The 13,112-nt window shown below is 52.8% G+C and overlaps 1 protein-coding gene across 1 annotated transcript in view; it reads left to right on the plus strand.

Annotated features, from left to right (window-relative positions):
- CEMIP (cell migration inducing hyaluronidase 1) overlaps nucleotides 1-11,259 on the plus strand; it is a 67,800-nt gene extending 56,541 nt beyond the window's left edge. Inside the window, exons 24-29 of the mRNA XM_052659972.1 lie at nucleotides 376-561; nucleotides 3,685-3,889; nucleotides 4,075-4,161; nucleotides 5,075-5,232; nucleotides 8,914-9,014; nucleotides 11,132-11,259. Of these exons, the coding sequence (XP_052515932.1) occupies nucleotides 376-561; nucleotides 3,685-3,889; nucleotides 4,075-4,161; nucleotides 5,075-5,232; nucleotides 8,914-9,014; nucleotides 11,132-11,259 (865 nt within the window). The remainder of the gene's footprint in view (nucleotides 1-375; nucleotides 562-3,684; nucleotides 3,890-4,074; nucleotides 4,162-5,074; nucleotides 5,233-8,913; nucleotides 9,015-11,131) is intronic.
- Nucleotides 11,260-13,112: the final 1,853 nt, after the last annotated feature.

The following is a 13,112-nucleotide window of genomic DNA, read 5'->3' on the forward strand; positions in this document are numbered from 1 at the left end:
GACCCAGGGATTGAACCCAGGTCTCCTGCATTGCAGACAGATTCTTTACCATCTGAGCCACTAGGGAAGCTCCTAGCCCTGCTGGAAGAAGGTCTTTTCATCTTTCCTAGCCAGTGTTCCTCATGGAACACACAGTGCAGACCCTGGGACACCCCACTGGCCCATGGCCATCATCCACTCATCATTTCTCCCTCTGTCCTTGAACACTGTGTGACCCAGTCATGACCAACAGCAAGTGTTCTTTCAAAACTCCACACTGAAAAGTGGACATGCCATTCGGTGGAGAATGCTTGGTCTTCGTCCAGTTCACACCAAAGAGGCCCCGTGGCTGGGACACCCTTACTCGTCACCTGATGACTGTCCTTCCGGTTCTAGGGGTGACTGGATCCGAGTGGGACTCTGCTACCCCCGGGGCACCACCTTCTCCATCCTCTCAGACGTCCACAATCGCCTGCTGAAGCAGACATCCAAGACAGGCATCTTCGTGAAGACCTCGCAGATGGACAAAGTGGAGCAAAGCCACCCTGGCCGCAGCCACTACTACTGGGACGAGGACGCAGGGTGAGGAGCCCTCTCAGGTTGTCCCCTAGCCTTTCCAGTGATCCCAGACCCACCGTGCAGTGGGTAACCTAATACCCTTTCCCAGGCACTTCTGATCTCAGGCAGATTGTACCATCCACCGGTTGTTTTTAAAGCTGTGAGCCTTTGGGAGGAAAATAAGCATGCTCTTAATATACACAAGGATTATAGGGAATCCACCTATTTTAGGAGAAACAATGTGAAACAGTGAATCTTAGAACTGAGAAAATGTGGCACGTGACCTCAACTCCTTACACCCCAGCTGGAGCAGATGATATCATCCTTGATTCAGAAATAAGGAGAGGAGGCACAGGGTGAAGGGTAACGACTTGTTCAGAGAACCTAGCATGAACTCGGTGCGGCTGGTCTTGAGCACATACCTCTCTGCACCTCCACGTCCTCCCCTTTTTGCTGAACTGCACTAGGTCCTATTCAGTAGGGACATCACGGGGACAGAGTCCCTGTTCCTGGAGACAGGGAGCTAGGAGATCACCTTCCCTAGAGAGAGAGAGTTTTACTCTGACATCTTAAGAATGCTGACATGTCTGCAGAGTGATGAGCCTGTTGTTAGCCAACTCTCCAGGGACTCAGGGTAAAAGATTGTTTCATATTCATTTTTTCCATTCTTTTTTAAAAATATTTTTATTTATTTATTTGGCCGCTCTGGGTCTTAGCTGTGGCTCATGGCATCTTTAGTTGAGACATGCGAACTCTTAGTTGCAGCATGTGGGATCTAGTTCTCTGACCAGAAGGGATGGAACCCAGGCCCCCTGTACTGAGAGCCAAGAGTCTTAGTCACTGGACCATCAGGGAAATTGCTGTACTTTTTTTTTCTATCCTTGAATTGAAATCAACATTTAGGAAATAGAGGATGCTTAGAAATATCTATAAAGATAGGGCTTTATCAATTTGATTAAAGGGAAATTCAGATTTGAAAGTCAGAAGTGTAAGTAAAAATGCTGGGGTCTAGGGAGGCAGCATAGAGCCCCGCTTCCCCACATCAGTTCTAAACCAGTGGTGGGGCAGACAGGACGGCAGGTGAAGAGGGACCTGTCTCACTGATGACAGAGCTGATGACATCTCAGTGATGTCCCACAGATGTCTCACTGGTGAGCAGAGCTTCCCAATACTGGGTGCCTCTACCCAGCCCTAGGCTACTTATTTCATGAGGGTGGCCATGCAATGACATTGAAACCAGTGTTGTGATTCATAAGTAGCCCCGAGTGAGCCGCCACGCAATGCTGGAGTCATTTTTCTATAAGCTTTGAAAAGGTAACTAATTTTTTTTGTTCATTCTTACCTGAAAACTCTTCATTTGACCATATGACTTTTGAAAAACAAAATAGCACACCAAGATAAAAGATGAAAAAAGAGTTCAAATAACTCAGCTATGAAGCTCCTAGCCCAGTGGAGGAGAAAAGCTTGCCTGGGGAACCCTGGCGATGATGGGAGACTCATCTGACGTCCCAGGGGAAAGCCTGTTTTTCAAGAAGTCAGCATACTCTTTGATATTCCGATGCCTATGCCAAAATATTAAAGGAAGGCATCCCATGTTCATATGACTGTGGTATTTGTGAATAAAACTCATTCCTTTTTGGTACCCGTGGAGATTATAGCATGGTCTTTAGGGTTTAGGACCTGGGTAACGTTCATGCCTGTAGTAATATTCATGAAGATAACAAATGCCATAGGAAATAACTTCCAAGTGACGTGTAAATAATAAGGAGCAGATTCCCTGATGGCTGAGTGGTTAAGAATCCGTCCACCAATGCAAGAGACTTGGGTAAAACCTCTGGGTCAGGAAGATCCCCTGGAGAAGGAAGCGGCAATACCCACTCCAGTATTCTTGCCTCAGAAATCCCATGGACAGAGGAGCCTGGCGGGCTACAGTCCTTGGAGCCACAAAGAGTCAGACACGACTTAGTGACTAAACAACAGGGTACACGGTGGGGGCAGACCAGAGCCTTCCTCATCCCACCCCGTTGGCTGATCTATATACCACACCCAGCAGCCAAATGAGCCACTCCACTTTCCCCGGGAAGACATCAGTGAGGGGACAGGATGGGCCCAGGAGTGTTTAGAAAACTCCCTCCGTATGAAAACTAGAGAAAGAATTAAATATCCCCCATACAACAGCAGAAACTATTATGATTTTAAAAATGTAAATAAGGTGAAGTCTTCCTCGCACCATCTATGCGTAATATCTTCTTTTAGGATCATGAGAATTGCTTTGTTCCAGAGGTGTGAACTTTTCAAATGTAAACTGCCACTAAACAAGTTGAACCTTTTTTGATGAAAAATTTTTTTAGTTTACGGTTTTCCCCTTAGAGCAGATTCTGCTGCTTAATTTACCCTTTTTATTGGCTGCTTAGCTCATCATTATACCTATTGATTATCACACTGGGCTTTAATTCAGTGACAGCCTCAGAGACGAGCTCGGCTGTAAGATGCTTGTTTCCTGTGTAGAAAGCCAAATTCTTAGGCTTTTTGAATTCTTAGGGCTGTTTTCCATGATCTTTCTGCCTGACAAATGTGTTACTCTTTCTTACGTTCTGAGCACCTGCCTTCAATGGCTACCTTCTATTCTGCTATGCCCTAGGACACCTGATAACCAGCTTGTTATAACTGGAGAAGTGTCAAGTTAGGAAGCCAGAAAGCATTCTCCTCACCAGGCACAGGGTGGGGATAAAATGCCAGCTCTGCCCCTTTTGTGCTGTGTGGTCCTGGCAAGTCCCTTCACTTCTCTGAGCCATTGAGATGCGAGAAATGGGATAGCAGTGCTTGCCAGACTAGATTGTCTGAGGGTTAAATGAGATAATATGTCCATTGATGGCATGTGTCTCGCAGAGCAGAGAGTACGTGCTCAGAAAATGAAAACTGTCAGTATTAGCTTTTTCCTCGATGCATTTTTTTTTTCCTTTCTCCAACCACGTACGACCTTGTGGAGGTGGGTGGGGGGGGGGTCCTCCTCCATTCTGTGGGGCCTGCTGGGTCTAGCACTGCGGCCAGCACAGAGTGCCGAGGCAGAGGGAGGATGAAAGTGGGTGGGGGGAGGAGCAAGATGTGGATGCCAAAGAGAACCGCCCGCTCTGCTTCTGTGTGCAGGCTGCTTTTCCTGAAGCTGAAAGCTCAGAATGAGAGAGAGAAGTTTGCCTTCTGTTCTGTGAAGGGCTGCGAAAGGATAAAGATTAAAGCTCTGATCCCAAAGAACGCAGGCATCAGCGACTGCGCGGCCACAGCCTACCCCAAGTTCACGGAGAAGGCCATCGTGGACGTGCCCATGCCCAAGAAGCTCTTTGGTTCTCTGCTGGTGAGTGGCCGACAGCCAGCCGAGCCCCAAGCCCCTCAGGGTCTTCTCCAGACCTCTGCTCCCCTCCTTAAACCCTTTCCCATGGCTGAGGGGTTACAGGGAAGTGAGGGGGCCAACCAGCCCTCGAGCTGGACGCTGGACTCCCCGAACCTGACACCCGCCCTGGGTTTTTGTTTTTTCTCTAGAAGACAAAGGACCACTTCCTGGAGGTGAAGATGGAGAGTGCCAAGCAGCGCTTCTTCCACCTGCTGAACGACCTGGCGTACATCCAAGTAAGCCTCCGTCCCTGTGCCCGGGGCGTCTCTGCTCACCGAGACCTCGTGTCAGTGCCTAGGGCTGTGGTTGCCAGTGACTGCCAGCCAGGTGGCTGAAGACAACAGAACCTTCCCCGCATAGTTCACAAGCTGGATGCCCGACAACCACGGGGCTGCCAGGATTGTTTCCTCCTGCAGGTGCTGAGGGCGAGTCCTTCCCTGGCTTCCTCCAGCTTCTGCAGCCACCAGCAGCCTGGATGCCCCCCTTCCCAGCTCACAGCTGCGTTCCCCCAGCCTCTGCCCCTGTCTTCATGTGGTCTTCTCCCCCATGTGACTGAGTTTCAGACCACCCTCTTCCTTGTCCTTATAAGGACATCTGCCTTTGGATTTAGGGCCCATCCGAAATCCAGGATGACCTCATCTTGAGATCGTTAACTTAATTACATCTGCAAAGGCCCTTGCTCCAAATACAGTCACTTCCAAAGGTTGTAGTAAATGTGTCTTTTTGCGGGGAGGCCATCCCAGGTGGCTCAGTGAACCTGCCTCCCAATGCAGGAGACACAAGTTTGATCCCTGGGTTGGGAAGATCCCCTGGAGGAGGAAATGACAACCCGCTCTAGTATTCCCACTCTTGCCTGGGAAATCCCATGGACAGAGGAGCCTGGTGGGCTACAGGCCATGTGGTCGTGAAGAGTCAGACATGATTGAGCAACTGAGCATGCACACACACACACACACACTCACACACACACACACATCCTTCAGCCACTACGCAGGGCTGCAGGAACTGACTGAAGTGGGTTTTATGCTTTGAACAGCTGCACTGGCACCCTCTGCCTTCAGAGCCTACGTGGGACCCAGGTGGGCAGGAGAGCCTCAGGGACCCCCTCCCGACCTCCACGTCACACTCTGTGTTGCCTGTCATCTGCAGGTGGACGGGAAGAAGTACCCCAGCTTCGAAGACGGCATCCAGGTGGTGGTGATCGACGGGAAGCACGGGCAGGTACTGAACCACACCGGCTTCAGGAACGCCATCCTGCAGGGCATCCCCTGGCAGCTCTTCAATTACGTGGCAACCATCCCTGACAAGTGAGTCTGGCCGAGGCCCCCTCCCTGTCCCGGGGGCCTGCATCACAGTCCAGGCTGAGGAAGCTTAGGGAGCCTCCACGCACTGTCCATGGCTTCCTGGGTGGCTCATTGGTAAAGAATCTGCCTGGCAATGCAGGAGACACGAGTTCAGTTCGTGGGTCAGGAAGATCCCCTGGAGAAGAAAATGGCAATCCAGTTCAGTATTCTTGCCTGGAGAATTCCATGGACAGAGGAGCCTGGCGGGCTACAGTCCATAAGGTTGCAAACAGTCAGACAAAACTGAGCGACTAAACAATAACAATAGCCGTCTGCCCATCCATGATGGGAGCAGGCTAGGAAGCCTCCCTACCTGGTGCCTCTGAGATGGGAGCCCGGGGCCACTGGGAATGTAGGTCAGGCCGAGTCTACCATCTACACATGGGAAGCCTGCCCCGGCCCTCCGCCCCCACCCGGCACACTCTCCCAGCGTGAGCTCATCCCCGCCCGCACTCACTGCAATCCAAATGTTGGTGGCTGCCAAGCCTCTCCAGCCCCCGTCTCCCTCCTAAATGCCAGATATTTTTATCCAATGGCCACTTGGACTCCGCCACCCAAATGTCCCCTATGGAACTGAATTCTCATCATTTTTTTTTTTTAATCCTCTAAACCAGCCACCCCTCTTGGCCACATTTTGGTGAAATCATCATCTCCCATCCAGGCAACTAGCTACACCAGAGTCCAGGCATCACATTTGGTTCTGGTCTTTCTCTCGTTTTGACATCACCACACTCAGTAACCACCCCTGTCGCCGGCCTGCACCGTGGCTCCCCTGCTCATTATCCCATGACATCCTCTGCATCGCCTCCAGTCTGCCACCCACACTGTCGGCACAGTGACCCAAGAGACTCCCTCGCCCAGCCTTTCCCACGTGAATCTACCCACCATACTTGCGGGGGGGCATTAAGCTTCTTAAACACAGGTGTCCCCTGTCCCCTTTCCTAGGGGTAATTTCTCTGCCACCTTCCAAAACTAACTCACACATCACCTGTTTGGTGAGGTCTCTTCTGATCCAACCAAAAGTTTCTACACATCCCTGCCCCCACAGAGGACCAGTGGATGTATCTGCTCCCTCATCTAGGGTCTGGATTTTTATTTTTTTAAAGCCTTTTATTTTATATTAGCAAAGAGCCAATTAAGTGTTGTGATAGTTTCAGATGGACAGCAAAGGGACTGAGCTGCACACATACATGTATCCATTCTCCCCCAAACTCCCCTCCCCTCTGGGCTGCCACATGACTCTGAGCAGAGTTCCATGTGCTATACAGTAGGTCTTGCTGGTTATCCATTTTAAATACAGCAGTACGGGGATCATATCCAAATCGTATTTTCATTTCTGATATAATGGAGAATTCACTCCAAAGCCACAACCTGGACTAGCAGGCAGTCTAAGTGCTTCATGTGGTACCTGTCATCCAGGAGGTGCTTGGAAAATATTTACTGATGAAAACAAACGTGCTTCCCAGATGCTATATGAGGGCCTGACTTGAACTGGCCGCTCTGTGAGATTCCAAAGACAGGGGTGGTGCTTGACCACCTTTGGTCATGAGCTTCTTCAGCATGTTTTCACATGCAGATTCATACCGAAGCAGGAGATTAGCTGACTTGGGGAAAAAGAGGATCATCTAGAGATTTTTAGTTTTCTTGCCTTTTGGGGCCAGAGGACTTTTCCCGGAAATGAAATAGGATGCAGAAGCCTAGAAGAAATGGAAATGCAGGAACTTCCCTGGTGGTCCGAATGGTTAAGAATCTGCCTTGCAATGCAGGAGACAGAGGTTTGATCCCTGATCAGGAACTGAGGTGCTGCAGAGCAACTAAGCTCCAGTGTGTTGCAACTTCTGAGCCCAAGCAAATAAAAAAGAAAGAAAGAAAGAAAGAAATCGCAATGCAGAGCTGCTCTGTTAAAAACCAGGGGTGAGAGGCATGGGGTCTCCCCATCCAGGGCTCCTCTCAGCCCGTGCTGCAGCCCCAGTGCACCTTGCTGGGGACAGCCCTCACCAAGTACCTGCTCTGAAGCACGCCCTGGGTTGGCACTGGGTACCCAGGCAAGAACCGGGTACCCCCCAGACCTCAGGGAGAGCAGCAAGGGTTGAAGGAATAACGCAAGGCAGGTCCTGCCCCACTGTCCCCGCAGGTCCCAGCCAGGTGGCCCCACCTTCTCACCCCACCCACAGGGCCACCCCAGCCCCAGGGCCCCAGGGAAAGGAGGACGCAACCACTCACACCAGAACTTTCCGGGATGGCTTCTGGGGGCTGCCTCTGTCAGCACCCCTTGGGAGCCTCGTGTTGACAGGTGTGGGGGCTCAGTGGGCATGAGAAGCTCAGGCCAGGCAGAGAAGGGCCCCTGAAGAGTACAGGCAGCTTCTGGTGCTGCCAGGAGGCCGGGGCACATGAGTAGCTCCATCTGTCTCCCACCCTACTCCCAGAGGGCATGCTCTTCATTTGAGTCCAGCCCAGCAAGGAGGCTTAACTGAGCCAAAGGGGTGTTAGCTTCATTTCTGAGTGGGAGCGATGGGGACAGTCTCCTGGGAACAGAGCCTGGATCCAGAATCCAGAGTCAAGGGTGTTGGCAACGCACTGCCCTCCTCCCCGCCAGCCCTCTGTGATCCAGAGGAGCCGGGGTGGCCCAGTTCCCCTCTTCTCTGCTCTTCCCACACACGAGCTGTCTTTCTGCTCGCTATGGGACATGTATAGGGGTAACAAAGGCTTCCAGAGTCCTATACAGTTTTTCCATGTCTGGACTGCGGTCTGTGGTTACAGGATTCCTCTGAGAGGAAAACTAGAAGGCCCAGTGGGCCCTGCCCCACTTCTGTTCCTGGGGGAGGTGTGCATTTCCTGCTGTCTGGCTCAGCAGGCTGCGTGGACCCCCACAATGCCGTTCTCCAGCACTTTGGCCTGATTGCACCCAGGCCAGGGGACTAGAGATCTCAGCTCCTCAGCAGGACTCTTGCAAGTCAAGTCCTTCGGTCTGGGCAGCCCCAGGCCTGCTCCTCCTCCCATCCCAGGCATGGCTCCTCTTCGGCAGGTCATCCTAGCTATTGGCTTGGCCAAAGAATTAAATAGGTTTTTCCATTCTTTTTGTTCAACCGAGCGCTTAGTAACCACATGCCTTCATCTCCCCATTTGTAGCATGGAACAGTCACACTGTCCTGCCTGAGTGGAGATAGGGGGCATGAACTTGAGGGGTTAACCCTCCCCTGAGTACAGGGTGACTCAACACTCTGCTTTGTCCATCACCACATTTCCATTGGGTCCTACACAATCCTTGTACCTTCAGGTTAAGAAATGCACACAGAAGTCATTTGTGTGCCGGGCTCTGGTGAGGGTGCTGGTCCCTGATGGTGGGCTCTGTGTGCCAGCTTTGTCCTCCTTGAGGACAGCCATGCAGCAGTGAGCTGAGAGCAGGCTCAGAGAGAAGATCACAGGCACCAACTGCAGCCAGACGTGTGGGAGGGTGTTCAGGATGTCGGTCATCACATGGAAAGAGCCGGTCAGCTCGACACACAATCCTGCTCTCCCCCGGTCCCTGGCAGGGCTCTGGGCACTGCTGACTCAAGTCCTACCAGTCACCATACAGCATCCCTGCCCAGAAACCCCTGATCCCACTTTGTTATCCAGTCCTCTCATTTGTCCTTTCTGGTTCAGTTCCATAGTTCTCATGGCATCAAAGGGAAGATACATCTCCAGAGGCCCGTGGACCAGAGTGCTGGAAAAACTCGGGGCACACAAGGGGCTCAAACTGAAAGGTAAGGGTTCTTCCATTGACCCTGAGTTTGGATGCCCGGGCCTCCTGCTGAGGCCAGAACACTTCCCCCCAAACCTGGTGTGACCTCAGAATCTTTAACACAAGCAGCAGTCCACAGTTGTGCAGGGCAAGAGGCTCCCTGGTCACCGTCCCTGCCCTGCGGCAATGCCATTCTAACACGTGATCAGACACCCGAAGGAAATTGATAGAGTCACTTACCCATCGACTCAGCAAGTGGCCCTTTTAATCCACAAAAGTATCAGCAGAAAGGGCGTCCCTGGTGGCTCAGTGTAAAGAACCCGCCTGCCAATGCAGGAGACATGAGTTCCATCCCTGGGTCAGGAAGATCCCCTGGAGGAGAAACTGGCAACCCACTCCAGTATCCTTGACTGGAAAATTCCCTGGACAGAGAAGCCTGGTGAGATACGGTCCATGCAGTCACAGAGAGTCGGACACGACTTAGCGAATGAAAAACAACAATCCATGGGGCTCAGTTTGACCCTCCTGCCTCAGTTCCTTCTGCCTGGATCTGCCAGAGTCACTACCTCTGCCCCAGCTTTCCTGCCAACGGCCAGCATTTGTACAGTCCTTTGCAGCTGGCAAAGCTCTCATTTGAGAATATATATGGCTTGTCCAACGTCACACAGCTCTTCTGCCATAAAGCCTGGCACAGGCCCCTCAGGGAGGAAGCCAACCAGGACAGAAATGTCAGCATTTCATCACCATCATCACAGACTGTGTGATGAGACAGTCCTTGGGGAGGCTGAGAGAGGAGGCCAAGCAACCTTCCTGATAATAATGTCCACTGTATTGGGTTGGCCAAATGTTCATTTGGGTTTTCCATACAAAGTTATAGAACATCGTATTTGTTTCTGGTTTTTGTTGTTTTTTTTTTTTTGTAACAGAAAAACGTGAATGAACTTTTTGACCAACTCAATAGTTATCATGTAAATACCCAGCCTTGTGCCTTGCTGAACATCCTATTCATTGTTATTCATTAATAACATACATGACAGGTACTGTGATTTCCATTTAAGGTAGAGCCGCTCAAGAATTAGTCATTTAAGATTAGAATTTGGATCCTAATATTCTAACTCAAAGCCAGTCATCCTTAGCAGCCAGGCCATCCTGACTGCAAAACACATCAAAGCTAGCAGCCTGTCATATGGGAAGCTTATCCCAGGCCTCTCGCAGAGAAAATTCAGAAACAATGAAAATCCTTCCAGTGAGCCAAAAGAGAAAACAAGGAAAAGAGAAGCGTCTTCCCTAGCCCAGTACTGAAAGCATCTGCCTTAAATTAGGATCCTGGGACTTCCCCAGTGGTCTAGTGGTTAAGAATCTGCCTTCCAATACCGGGGGTGCAGGTTCAATCCCTGGTCAGGGAAAAAAGATCTCACATGCTAGATGACTGGGCAAAAAAAAAAAAAAAAAAAAATCAATTAATTAAGACCCTGTTGCCAAAAACTGATGAACATAAAGGTGACGTTGCTCAGTCAAGGGACACTTTCCCAGGGGTGATGCATGTGTACAGCCTACCAGGCGAGGCCATTCCCCAGTGTCAACGTGGATACCCACATCCCTCGGACGGGGCCGAGCTCTGAGCTATGGGACAGAGGGCCCCGCGTGGGGCTTGGGATTCTAGAGCTCTGGCCGGGCCACACCATCTACTCAGGGGCCCTGGGCAAATTTCTCTGCTGCTCAGAACTTTCTTCTAAAGCCACGGGATATTGGAGCCAGGGCAGAGATCTTGTAGTTGAATGCCATTACTAGACAGGTGGGGACACAGGGCTTCAGAGAGGAGCAGGCACTTGCTGCTAATTGTAGGGTCAGCTTGATGGCGACTGGTTTCTTGGGGGGGATCCCCTGCATAGAGCAGAGCCAGCACTTCACACAGGTGGCTGGAGGCTCAGGTGAGACCCTGTGTGCCCCGTACAGACCAACACCAGGCACCATTGGTAACATGGCACAAAGCTCTCCCGGGAAAGCACAGTCCAGTGCAGCTAGAGGAGGGGGAACCTGGTGGGGGCCAGGGAATGGCAATGGGGAACCCCAGAAGGCAGTGGGTACATAGCCATTCTCTCATGAAGTTTATGCTTAGGCGACTTTACTGCTTTGCAGAGAAAATGGTATTCGTCGGCTTCAAAGGCAGCTTCCGGCCCACCTGGGTGACCCTGGACACTGAGGACCACCATGCCAAAATCTTCCAAGTAGTGCCCATCCCGGTGGTGAGGAAGAAGAAGCTGTGAGGACCGCCGCCACCCCGTGCACCCCCACAGTGGACCCTGACACTGGAGTCTGGGCGGCATCCCGGGGCAGCAAAGCCGGTTCCCGCAGCCCCGGTCTGGCAGCTGCCGGGGAAGGCCACGTGTCAGCCCTGATGGGCCAGGGGGAGGCTTCCGAGCCCCCTGGTGCTGCCACCCGCCCCCCTCAAGTGTCTACCTGCAGCCCCAGGGCCATGTGGGCTGATGCTGCAAACCTTCTCCTCCCTGCAGCCTCCCGGGGGCCTCTCTGTCTGTGCCTCTGCAGTGGGGGCTGTGGGGACCACAGGGAGCCCTGGGCTCTACTGGCAAAAAAGGTCCCCTTTGGCAGGAGTTCTGCTCCAGCTGGGAGGAAACCTGGGGGTGGGAGGGCAGGGTCGCTCACAGATCTCCATGCTCTCCAGCTCAGTGTTAGGGTGGGAGGTGCAGGAAGGATCCTCATTCCTGTAGGCGGGACCTGACCTCCACCGGGTTCAGAGCTCAGGTGTAGACAGAGCCCACCAAGATGGAACCAGCTGCCCTCGGGGAGGATGAGCCTGCCTCCAGAGGAGGTCAGCCTCTCAGGAGACTTGGTGCCCAGGCCATGAGCTGGACTAGGTGACTTTTAAAGGCCCTTTCAGTTCTGAGAGTCCAGAAGTCTGTGGCTTCTCATGTTGTGTCCGGAGTCCAGCGGTAGGCGAGAACATTCTTCTCAGCCGACATCCATGATGCTGGGCGCTCCGGGCAGACAGGATGGAGGCGTGAGAAGCAAGGCCCAGGGTGAGGGGCTTGGCTGTCTGGTGCAACAGACGGTCAGTGTAAGTGCCTTCTGATGCTAGGCAGAGAATCCTGAGAGGGCTCAAATGGGGGCCGTGCCAGTTCCCAGGAACTGTGCTCAGGTGGGTCTGGAAGCTTCTTGCAGGAGAGGCCCTGGGCTCGTAGGGTTGAAGGGCAGGGGGCTTATGGGTGGCAGGGACGGGGCAGCCTCTAGAGCATTCGGAGGCTGAGCCCTTCCTGCCGAAGCTGGATGACTTCAAGGTGGCCCATTGCCCTGGACTTGCTGCCCCACCTGTAGCAGAGAAGCATGCATCAGAGGGAGGGCTGGTGGGCCCCTGACACCCAGAGTGTGGGCCAGCCAGCCCCACCTATGACTCCAACAGAGGCTGGAGTCAAGTCGAGAAGGGTGGGCTCCTCCATGGCGGGCCCATCTGCTCCTCACTGGGGAGCCCCCAAGAAGCGCTCACACCTCAGGGCGCCTGGGCTTTCGGAGCCAGAAAGGGCCTTAGGAGACACCTAGTCCAAAGCCTTGGTTGTAGAGATGGGACGATGAGACTCCAAGAAGGGAAGAACCACACGGCCAGAACAGGGCCAGGACGGGAGCCCCCACTCCCCACACTCACTGCCACACCACGCTGCCTCAACTGCCGGCCGGAGGGGCCAGGCGCTCCTGAAGGACAAGCCCGCTAGAAGGGAGAAAAGATGAGACTAGAGAGTTGTTGGGCAGGACTGTTTCTGCCCCGGGCCCCTCACCGTGCACACAAGGGCTCCCTCCTGTGGGCTCTGGAGGCCCTGCAGCCTCCACTTGGCTCAAACTTACCTGCCCTCCGGAGGGGCGCCCAGCCACCGCAATAACTGCACTGGTGCTATCTGCATCTGCAGGTCCGCAGGGGCGCCCAGCAGACAGTGTCAGGCCACCCTGACACATCTTTGGAGAGCGGGCTATGTGGATCTCCAGGGTCCGTCCACCCCAGGCCCTCTTGGAGAACTGCCCACCTTGGAGAGCCAGGAGAGTTCTGGAAAAGGAAAACTCTGTCTGTGGTTTATGCTCTCTCGTGAGACCCCAGGGTCACCCTGGGTCTCAT

Source organism: Budorcas taxicolor, chromosome 21 (genome assembly GCF_023091745.1).
Source record: "Budorcas taxicolor isolate Tak-1 chromosome 21, Takin1.1, whole genome shotgun sequence".
Lineage (NCBI taxonomy): Eukaryota > Metazoa > Chordata > Mammalia > Artiodactyla > Bovidae > Budorcas > Budorcas taxicolor.